At 54.2% G+C, this 25,817-nt stretch overlaps 1 protein-coding gene across 2 annotated transcripts; it reads left to right on the top strand.

Moving 5' to 3' along the window:
* The first annotated feature begins 3,905 nt into the window (after positions 1-3,905).
* On the top strand, positions 3,906-16,973 carry MEF2D (myocyte enhancer factor 2D). Of its 2 annotated transcripts, XM_065886526.1 has the most exons (11): positions 3,906-4,043; positions 4,640-4,843; positions 6,491-6,625; positions 7,482-7,692; positions 7,911-7,967; positions 9,613-9,803; positions 10,293-10,313; positions 11,548-11,677; positions 15,608-15,818; positions 16,281-16,587; positions 16,917-16,973. In XM_065886526.1, the coding sequence occupies exons 1-11, from the start codon at positions 3,990-3,992 to the stop codon at positions 16,926-16,928; spliced, it is 1,533 nt and encodes a 510-aa protein (XP_065742598.1). In that variant the 5' UTR covers positions 3,906-3,989; the 3' UTR covers positions 16,929-16,973. The 2 variants fall into 2 exon arrangements, with proteins under 2 accessions (XP_065742598.1, XP_065742601.1); XM_065886529.1 differs by lacking the exons at positions 6,491-6,625; positions 16,917-16,973 and adding an exon at positions 6,295-6,432 and having other exon boundaries at positions 3,987-4,043; positions 16,281-16,596.
* Positions 16,974-25,817: the final 8,844 nt, after the last annotated feature.

Raw genomic sequence — 25,817 nt, 5'->3', positions numbered from 1 at the left:
ATCGATGAGGCCTGGTCTTTTTAACCCTGACTTTGCTCTGTCAGAGGATGCTCAGTGGGTCTCTGTGGCTTCCCTGTCTTCTCAGCCCTGATCCCTCTAGCATCCCAGCTCCCCCAGCATGAGGCGGGGGTGGGGGTGGTGGTGTAGGAGATCAGCCAGGGAGCTGGTTGCCAGGTGACAGTTGCCTAAGCAACCCAGTCCTCTCCATCTCCATGTACTCAGGGCTGCTCCTTAGAAGACTTTAGAGTCTCACCCTCTGTACCAACCAACCTGAGGGTAGGGAGGGTTGAGGACTGGAGTAGCAGGGGTAGTTGGAGGGTAGGTGGCGTCCAAACCGACAAGCTGCCGGCGCAGCTGGGAGGGGAAGAGTTCTGTCTCCTCAGAGGATAGAGTGGGAGGAGCTGGTCCTGCAACAGAAGTTAGCCCAGAAGAAGGACTTCTCACAGGGTCACAGCGATGAAACAATCCTTTCTTCCTTTCAACAGACATTTCCCAAGCTCCTCCTTACACGGGATAGAGTGGTGAAGGATACAGATGTGGTTCCTGCCCTCATGAAGCTTCAGTCTCATAGGGGAGCCAGGCATTAAATAGAAGCACAGAATTGTAATTATTTACAATCACGATAAGTGCTAGAAAGAAAAGAACAAAATACTCTGAGAGTCAATAATCTTGGGGAGAACCAAAGGAATGAAGTTAGATTGTAGGAATGACTTCTCTGAGGATCGTGAGAGCAAAGAGAGGGATCTCTCCCAACTTCAGGGAAGAGACAGCATTGGCCAGAAACTGGTAGAGGTTACCTCTCAGCAAAAATTCGCTGATGAGCCAAAGGTGGCGAGAAGGAGATAGTAAAATGGGAGAAGGATGAAAGGTGGGTACTGGGAACCAGAGGAGGGTGATGGTGGCTGCATTGACCAGTCTAGATTGGGGTTTTCAAGGCCAGGCCAGAGAATCCCATTTAAAAAGCCTTCTTCTTGAAAAATTTTTAAAAGCCCTCTTCTTAGCCCTCCCTTGCCCTCAGTGTGCCCTCCCCACCCCGTTCTCTGCCAAACCCGTACCACTGCAACTCTGGAAAATACAGCCTTTGGATTGCACTGGGAGGCGGGGCAGCCGAACTCCTCGGGCTGGAGCCTTTGCAGTGGTGTGTTTGGCAGAGATCGGGGTCACAGGCGAGGGATGGGGTGGCTGGAGCTAGTTCTGGGTCCAGATATCTGTTCAGCCAACTCAGGGTTGGCTGGGCTGGTGATGGTGATGTCCTAGGGCATGTGTGAGGGTGGACAGTAGGCGGCCCAAGGCCCATGGAGCACCTTGAGGATAAGGAGGAAGGGAAGAGGGTTTGAAGATTTCTCCCTGGGGAGAGAGAGGGAGGTGTGGAGGGTCCTTCTAGGGGTGGGGAGGGGGCTACATTGTTTTCTGAAGCTACCTGGACAGAGCAGAAGCTCTCTTTCCAGCTGGGCTAGGGAACGCCTGAGGGAAAGTCCTGGTCATGGGAAAGGGTGGGGAGGGATATTCCTGGCTCCTCCCAAGGCCATAGATTCCCTGCCTTCTCTCTCTCCTTCCCTCTATGGCCAAGATGCCAAGGCTGAACTTTGGCATCTACTGTGGAACCTTGGGACCCACGGTTGAGTGAATATGTGAAGGCTAGAGAACCTCAGCAGCCACTGGAAATGGGGGCTGGGGAGTGGGTTCCTAATTACAGGTGTCTCTGTCGTCAAACACCCACCCTCTGCCCAGGTTGGTTGTGGGGAGGTGAGAGCCCACCTTCCTGGACTCTGTAGTGGGCCCTCTGGCAGGGACTCTGTGGAAGGGGAACTCTGGAAAGGAGGACTGGGCTTCTGTGGTCTGGGCTCCTTCCAGGACCCTATCAGAGTGGCTTTAGAAAGCGTGGGTCCCATGCCTACTGCCCCTTTCCACCATCTCCCACTATTCCATCTCTGGAATCACAGAGCCAGAAGGGCCCTGGGGTCATCTTGTGCCTCCATCCTGGGCCCTTCCAGTCCCCGGGGGCGCACCCAGCCTGTTTAGGTGCTACCCACACCTGAGAGCATGCACCTTGTCTGGCTCAGGCTGGGCTGCCATCCCTGTGCCTCCTTCCATCCTGTGGTACCTCACGCTGTACAGTGCAGGGCCTCCGTTTTCCTTCCTGGCCCTTTAATTGGAGCTCTTCGACCAGTGGGCCGTGATGGGTTTATAGGTGTACTGAAACAAGGATCCTTCCACCTGGTGCCTGTGTCCCCCTGGCTGCCAGCAGCCTCTTTCCTGTCTGGCACTGGTTCTATATTTTCTCTACATGCTTTGAGTTGAGCAAGGTTGGGAGGCAGTGCTCTTAGACTGAGCTTGGGTTCTAGGCATGCCCCACTCCTCTAGAGCAGGAGTTGGCAAACTGTGACGCATGGGCCAAATCTGGCCATGCCTGTTCTTATAAATCTAGTGTTATTGGGGGGCACAGCCACACTCGTTCTTTTAAATGTGTTGTCTACAGCTGCTTTCATGCTGCAATGGCAGAGTTGAGTAGTTACAACAGAGACGGTATGGCCTGCAAAACCTGAAATACTTACTATTTGGCTTCTTTTTTTTTTTAATATTTATTTACCTTTTTTTTTTTTTTTTTTTTGCTGCAATGGGTCTTAGTTGCGGCACGTGGGATCTTTCGTTGTGGCGCGTGGGCTCCAGAGCACGTGGGCTCTTCGTTGCGGCACACGGGCTCTCTAGTTGAGGTGCGTGAGCTCAGTAGTTGTGGCGCAAGGGCTTAGTTGCCCTGCGGCATGTGGGATCTTAGTTCCCCAACTAGGGATCAAACCCACGTACCCTGCATTGGAAGGCAGATTCTTTACCACTGGACCGCCAGGGAGGTCCCTATTTGGCTTTTCTTTTTTTTGTGTGTGGTACACGGGTCTCTCACTGTTGTGGCCTCTCCCGTTGTGGAGCACAGGCTCCGGACATGCAGGCTCAGCGGCCATGGCTCACGGGGCCCAGCCGCTCCGCGGCATGTGGGATCTTCCCGGACCGGGGCACGAACCCGTGTCCCCTGCATCGGCAGGCGGACTCCCAACCACTGCGCCACCAGGGAAGCCCCCTATTTGGCTTTTTAAAGAAAAAATTTACTGACCTCTGGTGTAGAGGGGTGGTTGGTTGGTTGGTTTGTTTATTTAAAGCAGCAGAATCCTTTCTTCAAAGCAGAAATTTAGGCCAAGGCCCACTGAGTAAAACAGATTGGTGTAGGGGAGCCCTGGTTAAAGGGAGATAGGGGTTCTGCAGCCCAAGCCCTACTTTGGGACTCCAGGCTCCAGGGTTCCATGAGTCTGGTATGAGGACCACTGCTCTAGACCTGCTCTGGTATATTCTTGAGCCAGGGGTGCAGACACACTCCCATTCTGGCAGCAGGTACACTGGGCTAGCTGTTCACAGCCTCGGCGGGTGTTCACTCAGCACGTTCTCTGCACCGGGCTCCGTATGGGAACCACCGTCCTAGGCCAGCGGGGCAGCTGGCAAGCCCAGGTGTCTCTGCTCCTGGTGGGCTCTGGGGAGAAGTGAGGGGGTGGGACATTCTCTAAGACTCAGACCCTTAGGAGCCAGGGAGCTCCCTGATTGTGTGCTGTCTGACCTAGAACCTGAGGGCAGCAGTGATGGTGTGGAAGGATCCTGGAGCAGAGTCCTGGGCCCGGAGTGAATTCCGGCTTGTGCCTGGCTGTGGCATGCCATCACCTCAGGTCGCCACCATTTCCTTAGTTTGTGGATGGGGCTCAGATGCTGCCAGCCTCTCACAGGGGTGCTGTGAGGCTGGCCCGTGTGCCAAAGGAGCAGGCCTGAGGGTTGCCAGGGCTGACAGTCCTCTTGTGACCCTCCCCACCCAGGAGGCTGTGCAGAAGGTGTCCTGCAGACCATGAACTGAGTGCTGGTCCGAGACTGTTCATGAGCACAGTGTAAGGTGTGCCGAGACCCGCCACCCAGCTATCCCCTCCCCTCCCCGGCAGTGAAGATCCCCGGAAAAGATGGGGAGGAAAAAGATTCAGATCCAGCGAATCACCGATGAGCGGAACCGACAGGTGAGGGGATCCGGGAGCTTCGCGGAGTGGATGAGGGCAGGGAGCTGGCCTCTGCCTCCACTCCACTTCCAGACACTCCAAGAAGGCTTCCTGGAAGAAGGGGGCTCTGGAGTCTGTTATGGAAGGGCAAGGGCTGAGTTGGGAGAAGAGGAATCCCCACCTCCCTGCAGCTCTTAGGACCCTGTGTCCTGGAACCCCAAGACTTATCTGCTGCTGCAACCAGGCAGACCTGAGCCCCTACAATATGCAATATGCAAACCTCAGGCCGCACCCAGGCACTTGCCCTTCCCCTCCTCCTACCCCAAGGGAAGAGGCTGGAAGCTCTTCTCTTCTCCCTCCCTAACCTGTTTATAGCCCCCAGCACAGAGGTGTGGAGTTCTGTCCATCTGAATGTCTGCTTTCAGTGAATTGGCCCTGGGCTGTGCCTTGGCCGTGTGTTGGCAGAGGGGCGCTGGCCTGTTCCTTGCCCAGACCAGGGGCTCCTGAGAACAGGGTTACCCTGAGGCAGGGGCTGGCGATGTCCAGCTTCCTGTAGGTGGGACTCCTGGGCAGACCTTGACTGAGCCAGACCTGGCCGCCCACACGCCCACCTACAGGTGACATTCACCAAGAGGAAGTTCGGGCTGATGAAGAAGGCGTACGAGCTGAGCGTGCTCTGTGACTGCGAGATCGCACTCATCATCTTCAACCACTCCAACAAGCTGTTCCAGTACGCCAGCACGGACATGGACAAGGTGCTGCTCAAGTACACGGAGTACAATGAGCCGCACGAGAGCCGCACCAACGCCGACATCATCGAGGTGGGCCCACGCACGCGGACCCCACCCCCGCCTGTGACTGCACACCACGTGCCCATGCAGCATGCACACTTGGACCTCCCCGTGCACACACACATGTACACGTGCCCCTTGAAGCCCCCTCACCTGTGCGCACACACATATAAACCCACATCCTCTTCTACAAACCCCGGGCCCGAGAAGGAAGGAGGGCAGTGAGGTAGATGTCAGATGGGGCTGCCCACCCAGCCCAGTTCCACCCCAGCCCTCTCTGAGCCGCTTTCTTCATGTCTGTCAGGCACAACATGACATCTCTGCTCTGTCTGCTCTCAAATTCTCTCTCTCTCTCTCTCTCTCTCTCTTTCCTTCCTTCTCCATCTTTTGATATGCTCCTGCATCTGACTCTTCCTTTCTCTGTCTCCCTCTTTGTTTCCATCTCTGCTGCTCTGTCTCTGTCCCTTTGTGGGTCCCTGTGGCTCTATTTTCTGTTTCAAAGAGAGCTGACATTGTAAACCATTAAAGGACGTGGGCTTTGGAATCCAGCTCTGGCCTTTACTGGCTGTGTGGCCTTGGGCAGGTGGTTTCGCTTCCCAGAGCCTTGGTGCCCACCTCCACGAAATGGGGCCAGTGCCTGCTTTGAAGGGTGTTGTGTGAATTGAATGAGACAGCCCAGTTCCTGCTTCTCACACTGGGGGTACGGGACCTGTGCTGATGAAGAAGGGTGCCTGGGAAGCCACAGGCCTGCCTTCCTGGAGCAAGACTTCCACTCCACAGATGTGGAAGAAATTCTTTTATTTTTATATTAGAGAAAACAGATTTACTGTAGACTAGAATGTGAAATTCACATTCATTTTCAAGACAAAACAAGCATCTGTGAAGATGTTTTGAGCATGGAGAGGTCAGCTTTGGGGTCTCCTCCACACCACCAGGTGTGCATCCCCTCCTTTGTGTGGGTGCATGGGAGAAGCTGTGGCCTTTGCTCGAGGACAGCGTACAAGGTGGTACATGGTAGGAACTCAGTAAATGCAAAGAAATGTTTTGTCTTTCTCCCTCTTATTCTTCTGCCTCTCTGTCTCCATTTCGATTTCTTTTTCCCCTTCTTCTTTTAAGCAGAGCCCAGGAATTGAGCCGGGCCAAAGACAGCCCTGACTGCCTTGCGCTGGAGAGCGCTCTGTGCCTTCTGGCTGGGGCTCACCTAAGGGTAGACAGGGTACCAGCCCCTCAGCTCATCCCCCAGAAACCCCCCACCCCACCTGTCACCTTGGAAGCACAGGTCCCTGTGCCGGCTGCAGTCCCTGGGTTAGGCCCACCTTCCACGTGACCTGTATTCTGACGCCTCCCCCACCAACCACACAGTCACACAGTGCCCTAGTAGGAGAGTCTTAGGGAAGGGCTGGAAGGAACGCCAGGGAGGCGGGGGCTGGTCGGGGCTGGGAGGACCCTCACCCCTGCTGACGGTAGTGGTGCGGTTACAGACCCTGAGGAAGAAGGGCTTCAACGGCTGCGACAGCCCGGAGCCCGACGGGGAGGACTCGCTGGAACAGAGCCCCCTGCTGGAGGACAAGTACCGGCGCGCCAGCGAGGAGCTCGACGGGCTCTTCCGGCGCTATGGGGTGAGCCCCACTCACTCTCTCTCTGTTGGCCCCCCCTTCCGGCCCCTTCCCCCCCCAGGCGCTGCACAAGAAGCACAGGGAATGTGAGAGCCCTGAGGTGGACGAGGTGTTTGCCCTGACCCCCCAGACGGAGGAGAAATATAAAAAGATAGACGAGGAGTTTGATAAAATGATGCAGAGTTATAGACTGGCCGTGAGTAGTCGCATGGAGGAGAGCCTCCCTGTGGTGCATGGTGTGGCTTCGCGCCCCGCCCCGGCCCTCGGCTGCCTCTGATGGATGTTCTGCTCTGAGCCATGCTGGGGCTATTGGTGACCACTGAGGAACCTCTGACGTTGGTCGTGATAAACCCGTGACCCTTGCTGAGACTCATCTTGGATGGAGCATAAGCCGGGAGAGGCCTGGAGTGTCCCCTCACCAGCAAGAAGTGTGTAGATGACCTGAGATCCTTAGATGACAGGAAAGTAGAGAATGTGCTCTCTGCCCAGGTTTGTTCTGGGGAGAGGCCCCTTTGGGCCTGCTCTGACACCCCCAGCCCAAGATACTCAATAGCACTGTCAAGGGGAGGCAGAGACTCCTGCTGAAGGGGAAGGCAGTGAGGTGGGTGAACGCCCTCTGCAGCAGGCAGACGGATGAGAGGCGACAAAGTGAGGTGACGCCCCGACCCACGCGCTCATCCTTAACAGCTGTGTGTGTGAGTTTGGGTCTGTACTCAGGGCCTCTAACCTGCTCTCTGTGTGTCCTGCCTGGCTGAGGACTAACCCACCTCCGTTAGGGGGGTTCCAGGTGTCCCCGGGTCTCTCTGCAGTGAGCAGAGCCTTCTTCTCATTCTCTGGGCCAGAGCTGGATCCCAAAGCACTCCAACCAGCATACTTCCTTGGTGGGAGTGGCAGGCATGACTCCAGGGGGTTCCAGAGCAGAGAGATGGAGCTCCTGGCCCAAGGACCCACAGCCCAGAGGCTAGAGGAACCCTGGCCTGCCCTCCCAGGCAAAGTGAGTCCAGGGTAAGGGATCACCCTGGCCTGACCCTGCCTCTCCATCTTCTGTCTAGTCAGCTGTCCCGGCCCCCAACTTTGCCATGCCCGTCACGGTGCCCGTGTCCAATCAGAGCTCACTGCAGTTCAGCAATCCCAGCGGCTCCCTGGTCACCCCTTCCCTGGTGACGTCATCCCTCACGGACCCACGGCTCCTGTCCCCCCAGCAGCCAGCACTACAGAGGAACAGTGTGTCTCCCGGCCTGCCCCAGCGGCCAGCCAGCGCAGGTAAGTGATCTGATAGGTGGGTAGGTGACGTGGCAGTGAGGTGTGGTGAGACTTTGGGATTCCATTTTCCACGGTGACTATTTCCCTTCACCCACCACAGCACTCTGCCACGTATGTGGTTCCAGAGGGAAGGGAGTGTGACTCCCAGTGAGTCCAGTTCCCAGGACTCACTCTGGAAGAGGCTGTGCTGTCGGCTTATGGTTCTCTTTTTCCTCCAGGGGCCATGCTGGGGGGAGACCTCAACAGTGCTAACGGAGCCTGCCCCAGCCCTGTCGGTGAGTAAAGCTGCCCTTCTGCCTGGGGGAAGGCCAGGGTCTGCCTGCTCGGTGGCCTCAGGTGTTCCAGGGACCGAGAGTGGCCTAGATTAGGGGAGAGGAAGATCCCAGGGCCTGAGCTGGTTGTAGTATCTGAGGATTTTTAAGCCCCTGGATTTTTTTGTCTGTAGCAGTGATTGGTGTGGATGATTGGCAGAGATGTAGGCTCAGGGAATTCTGGGAAAACTCTGAGAACTGACCAACATTTCTAGTTGGAAGAGAGGTTCCAGATTTTTCCAGTTCATTTGGGGGGTGGCGTCTGGTTGGGATCTGGAAGATACGAATATCTGACATTGGCGACCGATAAGAGGCACAGACTCACACGCACTTACACACGTACGGACACTTTCTCACTCTTATGGAAATATCCAGACATTAGATGTGCACTTGTAAGCACACGTCTATGAACCACAGAAGAAAGGCTGCTCGCCCCATGCCACCCCGCCCCCCCAGCAGCTGACAGCCCCTCCTGCCCTGTGCCGTTGTCCGGCTGGTGACTGTGACTTCGAATGTCACCATTGACGTCACCCCAACATTCCTGCCATTCCCGGAGTGATCCGGGAATTGGGATGGAGGCAGCCACACACTTCCAGGGAAGCAGTGTGCTCTCAGGGCAGAGGGCAAGGTGATACTTCTGACGTTGGTCACCGCCACATCTCTGGGTTTTAGAGTTCCCCAGCTTGGCCCCAGGAGCCATGTACTACCTCCTTGGCAGCAGTTGTGTACGGGGGCAGGAAATGGGGGGAATGGGTGAATACCCCTCCCTCTCCAAGGAAATGTCCAGTGAAGTGCCTGCAGACCTTAAGGGAACGGTGATGCTTCTAGGCCCTCGAGCGCAACACGTAGAAAGTGGTTGTGTGGCCCTGGAGAAGTCATCACACCTCTCCGAACCAGCGGTTGGCAGGTGTTTCCTCGTCTGTAAATAGGGCTAATGATACATGTCCTGTCCATCTTGCAGGGTTAGTGTGAGGATTAAATACGATGATCCGTGTGTGAAGGCCCTGTGTTGGTTATGGAGTGTGGAACAAATATAAAAGATGGTTATTCTGCTTGTTATTACCAGTCTAATTTTGGTGGCAGCTATGTCATCAGTCCCCCAGTTCCAGTAACACCAGCACTGCAAATGAATGGCTCGTCTTTTTCCCAGAGCTACAGGCATCTTGTCACGTGCTTATCCAAATCACAGCATCCCGAGCTCAAGGCAAGGGGAGCAGTCTGAGTGGTTGATTTGCCCTTGTGACCGGGATCCACACTGAGTCTCAACTTCCAGGCTGCCACCCTTCTCCAACCTGCGTCATTATGGGCCCAGCTGGGGGCAGGTGCTGGACGTCCTGTCGTTGGAGACCAGCTCCTACTACCCAGTCCCATCACATGTAGCTTAGAGGCAGGGGGATGAACCCGATGATTGAGGAATAAGGAGTGTTCTCCCCTTACTCCCAAGACCAGGGTGGTTTTAGGGGAAAATGAGAGAACTTAGTAGCCACTCAAAGTTTGAACATGGCTTTGAGAAGTTCTGGGTGACAGGAGTATTGGTTTGGGAGCAGTTAACAGGGCTAAGTGGTGGGTCCACGTTTTTCCTTTTACCCTCATCTCTTCACCTTTCCAGGGAATGGCTACGTCAGCGCCCGGGCTTCCCCTGGCCTCCTCCCCATGGCCAACGGCAACAGCCTAAACAAGGTCATCCCTGCCAAGTCTCCGCCCCCACCCACCCACAGCGCCCAGCTTGGAGCCCCCAGCCGCAAGCCTGACCTGAGGGTCATCACTTCCCAGGGAGGAAAGGGGTTAATGCATCATTTGGTGAGTGGGGTGTCTGGACCGAGGGCCAGGGGCTGGGGAATGGGAGAGTGGGGAGCAGTAGGGTGGGAGGACAGAGCCGACCTCTAGCAGGAGAGAGAACCAGCAGTTAGGACTTCCCTAGAGAGATTGTGGAATCGTGGCTTTTTATGAGCTCTTCCTTCCCAAAGGGCCTTCCAAGAGGTTGGAGCACAGAAGTACCAGTCTCAAGGGCAGTAAAAAGGGACAGGAGGTGGGAGACAAGGTTCCCTGATGATAATAGGAGGGTGATCAGAGGGATGAGGATTAGGCTGTGAGGGTTTCCTAACTGGTGGGCATTGGGATATAGCATCTTCTGGAAATCAGGACAGTGAAGAGCTCTGCCCTCCTAGGTTGGAGAGCCATCCTGCTCCGATGCAAAGAGGTAGACGGCATGGCTGTGGGGGCAGGGGCGTGAGGGGAGGGCAGGGGCCAGAGACTGAACCATCCCCTTGGTTTTATTTCTGCTCCCAGACTGAGGACCATTTAGATCTGGTAAGTGAGGCTATGAGATGTTTGCTGTGGCTTTAAATTCTGGGTTAGCCCATTGCTCTGCGGTCCCCCAGCATGGAGTATGTGTGTACCTTTGGCCTTTGGCCTGTGTGTGTAGTGTGTGGTGTTTGTTTATCTGGTTATTTGCCAAGAGCTATGCTTAGTGCCAAGTGGGATGCAGAGATGAACGGGGTGGGGGCGAGGAGTTCAATGCATGTGTGTGTACCTGAGTGTCCGTGGATGTTTTCATGGGATGTTGCATTCATGCAGACACACCTGTGTGTGTGTGTGTGTGCGCGCGCACGCATGCACGTGCACCAGTGGAGTGGGCCTGCCTCAGGCCTCAGAGGTCCCATCTCAGTGTATCCCTGGGTGCCTGGATTAGGCCCTTGCACTTGCCCTCTGACTCTATTCATGCCCACCCAGGACAGGGACCTCCTTCGGAGGGATGCCAACTGGACAGGAAAATCGGTTTTCTAGGGAAAGCTGAGGCCCAAGGCAAGGCCAGAGTTGTCCTTGGTCAGGGGCTTCCCTGCTTCCCTCTCTCCTGGTGCTCCCTCCTGCACGCAGCCCGTCTTACAGACACTCAGAGGCATACGCAGCACTCTTCCTCTGTCACACATATACACGCTTACATCCTCACACTCAGCCAGGAGTGGGGCGGGGGCTCCTCCCTCCCGAACTCCCTGACGGGAGGCCAGAGAGGCTGGAAAAGGCAGGCAGGCTTTGGCGGCCAACACGGCGGCAGTTACGGCCCCAGCGCGGAGTTGGAATAAACAAGTGACTCAGCGGCAGATGGAGCTGACAGCCCCACACACGTGTGTGCGTACACGCAGGCACACGCCACGCCAGGCCCTGCATTCCTCTCACAGATGCCAGCACACTTCTACCAGGACGTGTGCTGCAGTGTGACAGATGGAGGGTAGACTCTAGGGGGACTAACCAGGAGAAGAATGGAGACAGGGCCCATGGCTGGTGTTGGGGCCCCAGGACCAGCATATGTACTTTCCTTTTCGCATGTGTGTAGGCGTCAGTGAATCTGTGTGTGCATGTCTCTCTCCATGGCTCGCAGTGTCTCTGTGAATGCACCAGTGTTTGTGTGTCTGCGGTGTCTTCATGCTGAGGCATTCCTCCTGGGCCTTGAGATTCAGGGACCCCAGCTTGTCCTTGGAATGGGGGCCCTGGATAAAGCAGCCCTCCCATTTGCCACCTCTTGACAGACTCTTTTCTCCTGCAGAACAATGCCCAGCGCCTTGGGGTCTCCCAGTCTACCCACTCGCTCACCACCCCAGTGGTTTCCGTGGCAACACCGAGTTTACTCAGCCAGGGCCTCCCCTTCTCTTCCATGCCCACCGCCTACAACACAGGTGAGTGTTCATGTGACATGTAGCTGTGTGCACTTGGCCTTGGGGCACAGGAGGGACCAGAGAAGGAACACGAGGTATTCTCCGGGGGATGCCCCCATCTGAGGAGGGCCATTGATTTGGGGTAGCCCCTACCTAATTAAGGTTGCCAGATTTAGCAAATAGTAACATCGGATGCCATTCACATGGTGATGGTGTTATTGGAACTGTCTCAAAGACATACTTGTGCAAAAATTATTCATTCTTTTGTCTGAAAATCAAATTTAAGTGGGTATGAGTATCCCTTATTTTTAAATAGGACCTAATGGAGAGGGAAAGCCCTGTCCTTGGGGAGCTCTCTTCTGAGGTGGGTTGAGCAGCTGGGTGACTCGGGCTGACCAGGGTCGGGGAGTGGGGAGGGGAGCATGCCGAGTTCAGCAAGGCTTCCTGGAGGAGAAGAATGACGGAATGAGAGAGAGAGACAGGGAGGCTGAGGAGACCCGAGAGGAAGCATGGTCAGGAAGATTTATCCAGCTTCCTGGGAAAGCCAAGTCGAGACTCCCGGGTGGGCCGGAGGAGGAAGAAGGGGGTCTCTCACCCTGATGTTGGCTTGGTGGAATGATGAGGGGGAAAGGGGGGAGGAGGAGGTCTGATGAAAGTAGGGGAGGGGATCTGAAGGTGAAGAGTCACTTGGAGACATGGGAGAGACCTCTGGGTAGAAAAATTCAGAAAGGACACCCAGTGCTTGGGCCGTCCTGGGTCCCCAGGGCTGTCCTGGCCTCTGTCACCCACTCACACCCTCCCAGGAACAGTCTGTGACATTTTCAGCCATCCTTGCCTGCATTCCAAGCTGCTGTGTCAGGAAGGACTTCCCAGTGCGGAAATGCCTTGTCACCTTGTTTCAGAGCATCGATGTGGCTGGGAACCTGGTCTGTTTCTCCCACTGAAGAGGCTTCTGATGTTCCCCAGCTTTTCTCACCTGTGAATGGCTTGCATCAGGGCTGTTCTGTGGTGAGATCAGACTAGACCAAAAGACCCCTAAACTTCTACCCACTCCCCAAGCCCACATTCCAGAGTTGAACCATGCTAGGTAGGTCCCAGACACCAGTACAGATACCCACAAAATCCCACCTCTTCCCTGTGTGTAAAAATCCAGAACCCAACCCTGTGTGTGGGAAAGCCCTTCGGGGCAGGTAAGAGAGCTGGAGGAACTGCCTCGTGTTGAGAGGCCAGACCCTGGCATGTGGGTCTGTGTCCAGATTTTATCACCTGGGTGTCTTGTGAAGTCCCTCGTCCCTTGTGTGTGCTCCCATGTGTGTACCCACTCCCAAGTTATCATGTCCTTGGGCAGCTTCAGAGAGGACTGCTTCAGATGGCCACACCTTCGGGGGCCAGTAGGAGTTCTCATCTGTGAGTTGTGGGTGGACAGGAGGTCTCTGAGGCCCTTCTAGCCCTACCAACGGGGGCGGTTGGTAGAGGGCAGCACAGGCCACTTTTCAGGAGCTGCTGTTTATTTGGGAATCCCATGGTGGTGGTTTCCTGCCATCTTCTCAGGTCCTCCACCAGTCTCTGTGAAGCAGGAGGCAGGTTAGTGGGTGTCAGTGAACCTGCGACAGGCGCTCAGCAAGGCCAGACTTTAGACTCTATTTGTCAGTCTGGTGTGAAAGCAGATTCTGACCCTGGGCCTGCCGTTGGAGCCCTGCTGGGAAGTGTTTGGGCTTTCTCACATCCTCTCAGAAACCAAGGGCTCCAGTTCCTCTTGCAGGAGTAGTTAAGCAGACCTCGGTTTAAACAGCAGGTGTTTTCAGGTGACCCTACGTATATAAACAAATCCCCAATGAACACATTGCTGTTTAGTTGTTCACTATTTACAGTGCCTGGCCCCAGTCCAAGTTCCGGCTGGGGGTGATCTGCCTGTGGTAATATCATGGATAAGGGACGCACCTGGCCCCTTGTTGACACTGGCTGCAGAGGTCTGGCTTGGTCGCTCTAGGAGGAGACCAAGGGGCCTGCTGGGGAGCCAGATCTCCAGGTAGACAGGGCGTGTGGTGGGAAAGTGCAAGACTGGGGTTTGAGTCCCTACCATTCACTGGCTGGGGGACAATGGGCAACACTGCACTGTTCGGGTTGGTTTCCTTGTTTGTAAAATGAATGTTGTAAATAGTTGGTCCTAGGGGCCCCTGTCTGCCCTTGGTCTGCTTTTTAAATGTAAGCGTCTCAAAACTCCTGGCTAATTAACATTGTCATGAGACCAGAGGCAAGAGTGGACCATCTATAGAGTGAGATTTAAAGGTAATAAAAGAAGCCTGGGGTCGTGTCTTAGCTCTGCCATTGGCTTTCTCTGTGACCTGGGGAGAGTTCCTCAAACTTGAGGCTGCAGTCACCTCATTTGTAAATTAATAATAACAGCAGGTAACTCTTTTGATTATTTATCATGTGCCAGACACTGTTCTACATACTTCGTGTGTGTTAACGAGCTCAGTCCTCATAGCAGCCGAGTGATGCAGGCAGGATTATTGCCTCCAGTTTATGGACAGACTGAGTAACTCGCCGAAGATCGCATGGACTGTAAGTGGAGGTGGCTAGGAAGTTTGACCCCATCGCTCATGCCCTTCACCTTACCGTTCTGTTGCACAGATAATCCTGTCTTCCCTGCGTAAAGACAGAGGGCTGGAGCAGATGGCCCCTCAAGTAGGAGCACGTGGTGTAGCATTGGGAAGACTGGCGGGTGTGCCCTCCTCATCACGCTGCGGTGCAGTCAGCCTGTGTTCCTCAGGGAAGGCATTTTCTAGAGTGTCCCAAACAGGCTGCGGCGTGAAACAGAACAGAGCTGCGTAAATCGTGAAACATTTCATGGTTCTGTTTGTTCAGTGCAAACATCACAGTTTCTTCATTAAGACAGAAATTTTGAAAACAACGAGTGCCACCTCATGGGGAAATCCGCCAGAACCTTGGCCGGTTGCACCGCAGGCCTGTTTCGCTCACAGCCCCTCTGCTCTTGTAGGCCCTTCTGGGCGGCAGATGTGCGTCCTCTGTGTTTGTGGGCACAGCAGCCCGAACGCTTGCTGCTACCTATTCCTACCTGTTTTATGTGTTGACAGTCTTCAGGAGACTCAGGGACTTTGAGGAAGGTGGAATGGTAGTTACAGTCATTTACTTCAGATGCGCCATTCACCTAGCATTTCCCACCACTCCCCTCTAATCTCAGAAAGGCTCTTGAAGCCTTGGCAGTTGAAGAGATGACAATTAGACATATATTAGACCTTTCCTACCTACCTTTTTTCCCCTTCTTTTTAATTTTTTTAAATTTATTTATTTATATTTTTTATTTTGCCTGCTTTGGGTCTTCGCTGCCGCGCGCGGGCTTTCTCTAGTTGTGGTGAGCAGGGGCTACTCTTCGTTGCGGTGCACGGGCTTCTCATTGCGGTGGCTTCTCTTGTTGTGGAGCACGGACTCTAGGCGCGCGGGCTTCAGTAGTTGTGGCGCGTGGGCTCAGTAGTTGTGGCGCGTGGGCTCAGTAGTTGTGGCACACGGGCTTGGCTGCTCTGCAGCATGTGGGATCTTCCCGGAGCAGGGCTGGAACCTGTGTCCCCTGCCTTGGCAGGCGGATTCTTAACCACTGTGCCACCAGGGAAGTCCCTCGCCTTCTTTTTTAAAATTGACATTTAAAAGTGATACCTACACACGGTTAAAAAAAAAAAAAAAGTTAAACACTATTTTAAAAAACCACCTCTCTTTGCATCCTGTTAAAAAGCAGCACCTCGTGGTTATCAAGATTTGCGTTTCTTTGAGTGCCATCTTCACTGAATTTGTACGGGCTTAGTTGATTATTCACACCTGTCGTTAACAACTCCCCCCACCCTGATAATCCTGGAGGCGGCTCCCCCATGGGAGCCTCGGTTCTCTCTCCCACTGCAAGAAGCTCACCCACACTTTCTTCCCCACCCCATGCAGATTACCAGTTGACCAGTGCAGAGCTCTCCTCCTTACCGGCCTTCAGTTCGCCTGGGGGGCTGTCGCTAGGCAGTGTCACCGCCTGGCAGCAGCCGCCGCAGCCGCAGCAGCCGCCGCAGCCGCAGCAGCCGCAGCCCCAGCCTCCCCAGCAGCCCCAGCCGCCACCTCAGCAGCAGCCCCACCTGGTCCCCGTGTCCCTCAGCAACCTAATGTGAGTCCCACCAGTGTTGGGGAAGGGGGAGCTGAGGGGTGGGAAGAGGAGGGGCCTCTTGAGAGCTGAGATCCCTCTGAGGTTGTCTGTCATCAGTGGACAGCACGTAAGCCACTAAGTGGCAGCCCTGGAGTCCCCTATCAAGGCCCGGGAGAGCCATCCTGAGCCTTTCCCCCAGCCAGCCCGGGCTTGGGGTGGGGTGCGGGGCCCTCCTGGCTCTGCAGAAGATGACATGGGATGGAAAGACAACTCACGTGACTTCTTTTCCTTCTTTTCCCTTCACTTGGCCCTCTCTCTCCTGCTGCCTCTGTCTCCATCCACTTGCCTCACCCCACCCCCAACCCCCATCCTCTCACTTTCTGTCCTCTCTCACTCCCTGTCGTGTGACCTCCCATCACTTTTTCTGTCCCTCACCTCCTCTATTTCTGTCCCCTGTACTCCATGCCCACTGCCTGTCTCCAGCCCTGGCAGCCCCTTGCCCCATGTGGGTGCTGCCCTCACGGTCACCACCCACCCCCACATCAGCATCAAGTCGGAACCAGTGTCCCCAAGCCGTGAGCGCAGCCCTGCGCCTCCCCCTCCAGCTGTGTTTCCGGCTACCCGCCCTGAGCCTGGCGACAGTCTCAGCAGCCCGGCTGGGGCCTCCTATGAGACGGGGGACCGGGATGATGGACGGGGAGACTTCGGGCCCACACTGGGCCTGCTGCGCCCAGCCCCAGAGCCTGAGGCTGAGGGCTCAGCTGTGAAGAGGATGCGGCTCGATCCTTGGGTACTGTAGCATCGCCCCTCCGGTCTGCCGTTGTCTGCTGCGCCCAGGGACTGGCCCATATGCCCCCAGCCTGTCTCATCTCCCACCTAAAAGGTGGCCAGCCAGCCCTTCCATCAGCCCTTATGGGGCAGCACGGACACCCTTTCACCCCCACCAAAGGCCCATCTCCCCTCCCTCCAGCATCAGTCCTTCTGCTCGATGACTTCCTCCCCTCAGAGCTGGCCCTGCCACTAGAACCCTGGCCCTACTGGGAGAGGGACGTGGGGGGCACATACCCCATAGCCTGGGCCACGCCCTCACACCCCCTTCTCCATCTCCTCTTTTCACAGACATTAAAGTGACGGTTCCCACTCCCCTCCTCTCCGCCTCCCTGATGAAGAGTTGACAATCTCACCGCCCACCCCTCCCTGTCCTGGGCTCCTCCCGCTCGACCCCCACTTCCTTTCTTGTGCTCCATGTCCTGTTGACGGTTACATTTGTGTATAATTATTATATTATTATTATTATTATTATATTTTTTTTAATTTGGATTCTCGCTTTGGAGAGGGGGATGCTCCCATCCCCTCTTTCTGCACCCCCCCACCAGTTTCACTGGCTGGGGGGCTCTTTTTTGCGGGAAGGGGGGGACACTTTGCACGTTGTACACATATGCTGCAGGAGGGGGTGGGGGGCCCGATAGGCCTTGGGAAAGGACAGGTGCCGAGCCCTGCATGCGGGGCCCTCCCACCCCATCCCCCAGACAGAGGGAAATAACCAAAAACTACCAAACAACAAAAACCCCTTACAATAGACTGAAACCCCAAAGTCGGCCTCATGGGTGGTTTTGTGTTTCAGGGGGAAAGTGAGGCAGAGGTTCTGAAGAAGGTCTCTGCTTCTCAGCTGTTCCTATGGCCACAGGCACATGGGGCAGAATACCCAAGCCTGGGCCCCAGAGGCCCCTGCACACACACCACACACTCTCAACTGATTCTCATGTGATCTGCACCTCCAAGGTGTGCGGGTGCTGGCCGAGGTTTGGGGCTGGGAAGGCTGCCTGGGAATCGAGGCTGGAGGGAAGGGGCTTGAGGTGGGGCCCCTATGAAGCACAGTTGGAGAGAAAGACAGAGAGCCATGAGGAGAGGGCTGAGGAGGGGCAGAAGGGCTGGGGCAGGGAGTGAATTGGGGGCCCCCTCCCTTCCCCAGCACTTTCTCTAAGATACACAGTGCAATAGCTCCCCAGCCCCGTAAAGCCGGCCACAAAGCGCAGGGAGAACTGGGGAGAGTGAAGTGGCTCAGCAGGAGGTGGCCTCAGGCACCCCGGGGTGCCTGAGGACTGGAAACCCTTGCATCCAGGGACTAGCGTGAGTGAGGGGACTTGCTCTTCCTTGCACGTACACATCCCCAGAGGAGTGGACATTGGGGTGGTGTGTGAGGGTGGGAGAGGGGATGGAGGAGGTCCGCAAAAGGCCTGCCTCCCTTCTTTCCTCCTGGCCCCTCTCCCCAGCCCTCCTCCCAGCTCCTTCCGCTCCTGACCCCACCTCCCTGCTCTTGGCGCCCTCATTGTCTCGCTACCTCCTGTCCCACCACCCCCAGGCAGCATCCCACCTTCTGTCTTGGCTACTGTAATTGTAAATAGCAACCTTTGGAAAACGTTAGCAGTGTAACAGTCCAGGAAACTGTTTTTTTTGTTGTTGTTGTTGTATTGATATGAAATGAGATTCTATTTTTGTCAAAGTATATTGTAATAATAATGACTCAAACGGCCCGTACTGTACAGACGAGATTCTTCTGCTGTTGTTCTTGCTCCCCTCCCCTCCCCCCCCCAAGTCCACCCTCTCTACTGCCTCCCCAGTGGGGGCAGCCAAAGCGTGGGGTCCTGAGACCCCAGGCTGGATCACAGATCAAACTGGAGGGGGCAGGCCCCCGGCCCGCAGTCCACCACTACTCCCTGCCCTAAGGGGCCTGTCCTGGGGTGATGTGGGCAGGCAGACTGGGGCCTGCCCCACTCCTTCACATAAGAAGCCTAGCCCCTCTGCCCAAGGGGTGCAGTGCTCCCTTGGGGTTTCATCCTGGTGGGAAAGTAGAGTTAGACAAGGCCCTGTTTTGTGGTAGGCGACACTGCCTGCCTCTACGATCCAGCCGCTTGCAGTATTCCGATACTTGATGCAGGGAAGGAAACCAGAGCAGAGGGGTGCGTGTGACCGCACAGGTACCCGAGTGTGTTTATGAGGGCATCTGGTATTTATGTGTCTGAGTGTACCTTCGTATTTATGTGTGTGTGTGTGTGTATGGTTGCATGGGTATACCTTTATGTGTCTCTGAGCCCGTCTGGGCACGTGTGTGTGAATCTGTGTGAACTGAGCTCTGAGGGTGTGTGCGTGTGTGTTTGTGTGCCTGAGTGTGTGTTTACAGAGGGACAGATGGCTCTTCTTGCAGCCACACAGCCCTGGCTTCCAGCTCTGTGACCCTCCTTCCTGAGCCCCACTCTCTTCTTCCCTTCTGCAGCCCCTGCTCTCACCCTCAGCTCTTATATGTTTATACTTCACTTGGGGATCTGGCACTTGGCCCTCTTTGCTTCTCCCTGTAGCCCTACCTCTCCCGCAGTTCCACCACAATTGTTCACCCAGTCCCCAGGCCTTTATACCCAGCTCCCTTTCTTGGAGTACCCTCTTCCCCCCACACCCCCTCCTGCTTTCAGGATGATACTCAAGTTCCTCTTCCTCTCTGCAGCTTTCTGCTCACCTGGGCTGCGGTCCTTCCTTACAGCTTACCCCCCCAACGCTGATTGGGCACACAGCATGCCCAGTCTTCCTGCACGTTCCTAGAGGGAGTGTCAATAGATGAGACTTGATCAGGACCTTGAAAGAAGCCAGGGTGTAGTCTTGTGCATGCGTGCATGCGTTCCCAGAGCCTTGCCCAGTGCCTGGCACATAGCCAGCGCTCAACAAATGCTGATTGGGTGAAAGGTGAATGATAGGTGCTCAATAAACGTTGAATGACTGGCCTTCCCTTCTCAGGCTATTCCCGCCATCAGTCTGCCCACCTTTCTAGGCTGGGCTTGGCCACCATTAAACATGGGGTCGGGGTGAGTGCCCCTGCAGTTCACGGTGCAATATTCACCAGTTTTGCCCTCTGCCTTGTAATGGCAAACCTGGCTTTTGATTACCATGTGTGGATGTGTGCGTGTCCTTTTCTCTCTCTATCCCTGGGGGCAGGGGGTGATCTGTGAATGAATATGTGACATTTCTGCAATTCAGTATCCCGAGGTTTCTCTTGGGGTTAGGGGCCCCTGGCCGGCCTGATGAATGGGTCTCTGGGAACCCAGACCTCAAGTGAGGACTTCATTTCTTCTTCCTCTCACAAGCCAAATTTGCCTCCACCCACTCCTTCCTCCGAAGAACTGGGCATTTGCCAAAGTAATCACTGGAGTCGTCCAATGCCCCTCCCTCCCCAGGTTTCCCACAGCTTTCAGGGATAGTGGGCGAGAGGACCTCCCACACATACACCCCTCCCCCAGTGGAACACACCATTTCCCCTCCCCCCAGCAGTGCACTCAATGCAGCGAGACTGACCCCTGACCCTTATCCAGCCCTTCCCACCTTGGACAGGAAGGAAGTAATGCACCTTCTCTTGCTGATTATTTATTTGTTTGGAGAGACAGAAATGATGTAAAAGTGTATCTAGAAATATCTATATCTATATATTTTTAACTGACTCTTTGGAATCCCCTGGGGTCGGATGGGGGGTGAAATTAGGCTTTCACGGAGGGGAGGAGACATGGAGCCTGGAAACGCTTCATCTCCCCTCTTGCCACCTCTCCATCCCCTAAGCAGTTGGTAGAAGGAATGGGATTTGTAGCGGGGGAGGGGGGCTGGAGTGTCATACGGAGAATCTGGATTCTCTCTGTCTTCCCCATTCAAGTCCCAGAGGGAAGGGGGGAGGGAGAGGGAGGGGAGACAGGCCCCGAGGTGCCCCACCCTCAAACCCGACAATCACCCACACTCCTAGGGCTCATCCTGGGTCCTGGGGAGGGCGAGTCCAAGTGTGTGACTGTTGATTTGTTTTCAATATTTCTTTTTGTGCTGTATGGTGATGCTTTCTTAGTATTCTACACAATAAGAAAAGACAAAGTCCTCGAGATTCTTATGAGTTTTGTTTGAAAACTCTTTCACTATATTTGTTGTAAAGAGGTTTACTATTAAAAGAAAAAGAATACACGTTTCTGATACTTCGGCCTGGGTTCTGGTTTCTTTGGTGCGGTCGACTGAGTAGGGGAAGGAAGGATCGTGTGGCCCTGCCAGGGTGGGAGTCCAGAGCTCCACCTCAGCAGGAAAGAATGGCGGTTAGCCTGCCGGGCGGACACTCATGACGTCTGAGGTGGGGTTTTCAGCTGAGAATTTCTTCCAGGTGCTCTGGTCAGAAGCAGAAGCAGCCCCAGGACTCAGGAGGGTTGTCTGGTTAGAAGCCAGAGGAGGGATCCTGGGACACAAGAAAAACAAATACCACTCAAGGCCAGGTCAGGAACAGATGGAGTGTGCGTGGAGGAGGAGTGTGATAGAGGACCTTCAGCTACGGAAAACACTTCCACGGCAGAAAGTTGCCCAGGCACTCTGTTAGGCACAGATGGAGTCCACCTTCACGGCCCCCACAGAGTTCCCTCCCGAAGGGGCAGCTGCCCTACCCCTCCCTTCTGAAGCGCCCTTTCACAGTGCCAGGAGCCTCTCCCTGCCCTCCTCACATACCCCAAAGGGCTTCCCCACCTGGTGCCTTTCTGCAGAGGCTGGCAGGGGCTGGTGGCTCTTGCTCCCGAAGCCGTGTGCCCTGCACAGCTGTGCTGTAGGGCAGATGCAGGGGCTCTGGAGGGAAGTGCACAGGGAGGGCCTGGCTCACTACTAACAGGGTTTGGCCACTCTTCTGTACTAGGCCCATGCTAGGTGCTGCAGAGGCAAAGATGGAGTATGAAGGGCCCACATACGATGGTGGCGACAGGCCTGCAAATGCCTAAAATCCACAAACCGTGGTTTTAATGCTTTGGGTGCTGCCTATGCAGGCACATCACAAAATGTCTTCATTCCTTGGATTCCTCATCTGAAAACTGCGGTCATCTGTACCAGTCCTGCCTCCCTCTCAGGGTCATTACAGATTTTGCTTCACTTCTCCCTCAGCTGGAGCAGAGGTGAAAGATGATGAGCAGGAAAGGGTCAAGAAGGTAGTACTGTCGCCCCGGATGAGGTTCCCCTGCTGGCTGCCTGTGACTAGAACAGCCTTGACCTAACACAAATCCCGAGCAAAACCTCTCTCCTTCGCACATCTCATACACTCAGACTGTTTGGCCTCACCCCTCCTTCTCTGTAGGCATCGGCCCCTGATGTCCTGGGTAGGCATTACTGTTGCCCACAAATATTTCCTGCCCTCTTCTGCTTCCTGGACACATAGAAGCCTGTATTTTCCCAGTCCCTGTGTAGTCAAGTGAGGTCATCAGACTGGTTCTGGCCAGTGCACCGTACTGGAAGTAATGTGTGTCACTTCCAAAATCAAGCTGGTATGTGATTCTCCAAGTGCTCTTTCCCTCTCGTGGCAACTGTGGAAGCATGTCAAAGCAGCCTGGATGGCTAAGCTGCCTTAAGGTGATGTCCAGCGCCACAGTGGACTTTGTGTGAATGGAAAATAAGTGTGTTATGTTAAGCCACAGAGATTTCAGAATTGTGTCTGCAACATAACCTATCCTGTCCTGATTAATGGAGTATCCATTCACACTGGGACAACCTTGAAGCCCCATCTACTGCATACCCGCTGTGGTGTGGTACAAAGATCTCTGGACTTGGCATAGTCCAGAACTTGTTCAACTCCTAGTTCTGTTGCTTACCAGCTGTGTGGCCTCGGGTAGTCACCATCTGCCCAAGCCACTGTTTCATCAACTGGAAGACAGAACTAATAGCTACCCGTTTTCTCTAACCCAAGCCTTCGCCTTCTCTAATCCATCCTCCCATCTTTGGCACAGCACTGATCATCCAGCACCTCATGGTTCTCTACTGCCCACCAAATAAGCCCAAACTCCTGGGCAGGGTTCCCAGGGCCTTCAAAGAACTGACACAACCTCTTTTCCAGGTGTAGTCCATGCAGCTCCACTGCACATCCCTTGGCCACTAGGGCAACCAGGCAGTACAGTCCATTCCTTGACAGACCCTTTGAGTCTTCAGTCATGCCATCCTCCTGTCTTAAATGCAACAAACATTTATTAAGCACCTGCTGTGTGTGAAACTCTTTGTTAGGTATTGGAGATACAGAGAGGAACAAGACAGCTCCCGCCTCTCAACTCACAGTTAAGCGGGGACAAGAGACAGGTGAACCAACAGTTAACACTTGAGTCAGCAGGCTGCATTAAATGACATGTAGGAAGGCTGTAAGTGGGCTGTGGGATCAGAGGAGGAGGCACACCGAAATCCGAGCCAGTACAGATCAGGGGAGGCTACTTAGGGGAGGTATTTGAGCTGGATTTGGAAGACATGTACAAATGAGGGCAGGGAAGTCATTCCTGGTAGCCGGAATAGCGTGTAAAGTATGGAGAGAAAATGGTGCATTCAGGAAATCTAACACTGTGGTATGGGTCAAAGGTATAGCAGAGAAAGCTGAAGAGGTAGGCGGAAACCTCACTGTGAAGGGCCTTGATTGCCGTAATCTGGATTTTATTCTGCAGGAGATATTTGGTCATCAAAGGATTTTAAATAGAGGAGGGACTTGATCAGATTTGCACTTCAGAAAGCTTCCTGCCAGTATAAGCTCCCTCAGACAGTACTGCTGAGAACCAGTTGGAAGGCAGGCAGAATTGAGGTCCAGTCAGGGTCCTTTGCAAGTGAGAGGATGAATTTAGTAAATAACTTAAGAGGTAGAATTAACAGGACTCGGAAACTGCCTGGTGAGGGTAGAGGACAAAGGAAAGGGAGGCGAGTCAACGACTCTCAAACTCATGCTTGGACTACTGACTGGATGGTGGTGCTGTGGCGCCAGACAGGGCCACCAGGTACGTCCGAAGGAGATGAGTTTCGTTTCAGATGAACTGAGTTGGAGGTGTACGTGGAGGGCCAGCAGGGTGAGGTCACCCCATGGGTAGAGAGAAGGTTTTTATAAAGAGGGAAGCCATTCATAGTGTTGGTCACCTGTGAAGTCGTCGTCCTTGGGACATGGGAACTCCAAGGACCAAGGAAAAAGGCTGGAGGGCGGGGCAAGGAGAGACTCATAGAGGGCCCCAAGCTGCATAAGAGTTTGAGTTGTAGAGATCAGAAGAACCAGAAGTGTATTTCTTATCTGTGATGTCCTAACTTCACTAAAGGCCTGCTTGACTCATTAGTCTTTTTTTTTGGCCGCACCGCATCTGGGATCTTAGTTCCACGACTAGGGATCGAACTCATGCCCCCTGCAGTGGAAGTGCGGAGTCTTAATCACTGGACCACCAGGGAAGTCCCTTGACTCATTAGGCTCGTGCTAACCTTGAAAAAGGGAAAATTCACTGATGCATTCTTTGGGGCATCGAAGGTAGGGAGGAGTGTTTTGCTCCCCAGGGGTAACTGCAGGGTCAGGTGTGGTGGACCTGGTGCAACCCTAGAGGTCACTGGTTTTCTTTCGATAAGGAGAGAGAACACTTCTTTACTAGATACCTGGAGGATATTCCGGAGGAACTACCTGGTAGGCAGCTGGATGAATGAAGCTGGGGCTCAGGACAATGTGTAGGCCAGAGGCAAGAGAAGGCTTGTGAGACATCAGCCTAGAGAGTACCTTAACTTCTTCACGACTCAGTCACTTCATGTGTAAAATGGGTTGCTGTGAGATTTAAATAAACGTTACATATTAATCACTGGAAACCGTTCCTGATCCATAAGTGCTCAATCAGTGTTATTATTTTTATTACTGCTACTTGTCAAAGACATGAAAATAGATTAACTTACTTGGGTAAGAAGAGGCTCTATGGGCAAAAAATAGGGCTCTACATGCCTATTTCTTTGAAAACTTTCCTATCATTCAAGCTTTTACTCCTACAACTTTACCTCCATTAAACTTTTCCTGATTTCCCCCATCCTACCCAGCTGGCTATGATATTCTTCTCTTATGAAGTGTCTTAGGAATCTGCCCTTTTAATAGCTCCTACCTCATTCTACCTGAAACTGTAGGTACTAGTTTCTATTTACTCTGTACAACTGGACTGAAAGCTCTTCTTAAAAATTCACTGCCTCACCCGTTTTTGTGTCTGGCTCAGTGCCTGGCACACAGTACGTGTTCAGTCAGACTAAAATGAGATAATGCATGTGAAAGTGCAGCCCATAAACTGAGCGCTACAATCTACAAAGGGTTTTTTTTCCCCTCACGGGCGTGGTAACTTTCTGCAGCTTCTCTACTTTCCAGCACCAGATCCAATGGGGCTGAGGAGCGTGGATTCCAGTTTCTTCTAGTTATCACTCCACTGAAGAATTAGCACCCAGTGGGCGCCTATCCCCAAAGAGGTGACTCGTGGGAGGTGGGAAACAAAGGGTGGTATCTGATTGTTCCAGCCAAGGAGGCCAAGCAGTTCCCTGTAGCTCATGTTCTTGTGACTCACCCCTCAGTCCCATGGGCTAACTTTTCCAGCCTTGTGATTGTGGAAACTTGTTTCAGGAACAGCAAGCGGATGTGAAAGGGACATAAGGCGACCCCACCCCAGGCTCCAAACTGGCTCCTACTGAGCCAATACAGACTGCTTGTTTCTGACTGCAAACTTAAATCATTCAGTGTCATTGCCCGGCTACGGGGCACGTCCAGTGCCTTGCTCTATTTCAGTTGGTAAACCCTAGGCCCAAAAAGAAAAGGTGGCTCTCAGGTTCTTTCCACAGCGCAGTTCCCAAAAAGGTATAGTTCATTTGAGCCTAGGCTTTATTGCTTCCAGTTGGATTGACTTGCATTTACCCACCCCACCCCCCTTTGCTTTGCCCCCGTTTCCACCTGTTTATAGCTCTTAGGCCTCATTTGGGCACTTCTTTTGGCTTGAGGTCCCCGCCTTCGCAGTGTGGCCGCCCAGAGTCACTCCCATTTACTGCGCATCAGCCGCCACGTGTCCAATAAAAGCTGGCGACGACGCCGAGGGCCCAAGAGGGAAGGGGAAAGGGAAGAGGAAGGGGAAGGGCCCCGCCTACACGGAGGTCACGCGCCCGCCAAACCCCGCCCTCACGTGACCGCAGCGCCAGTCCTCACCCCCAGACACCGCCCTCGGCTGGGAGCGGAGG

The sequence above is a fragment of the Phocoena phocoena genome, chromosome 1 (genome assembly GCF_963924675.1).
Source record: "Phocoena phocoena chromosome 1, mPhoPho1.1, whole genome shotgun sequence".
Classification (NCBI taxonomy): domain Eukaryota; kingdom Metazoa; phylum Chordata; class Mammalia; order Artiodactyla; family Phocoenidae; genus Phocoena; species Phocoena phocoena.
This window is presented reverse-complemented; position numbering and strand designations above follow the sequence as displayed.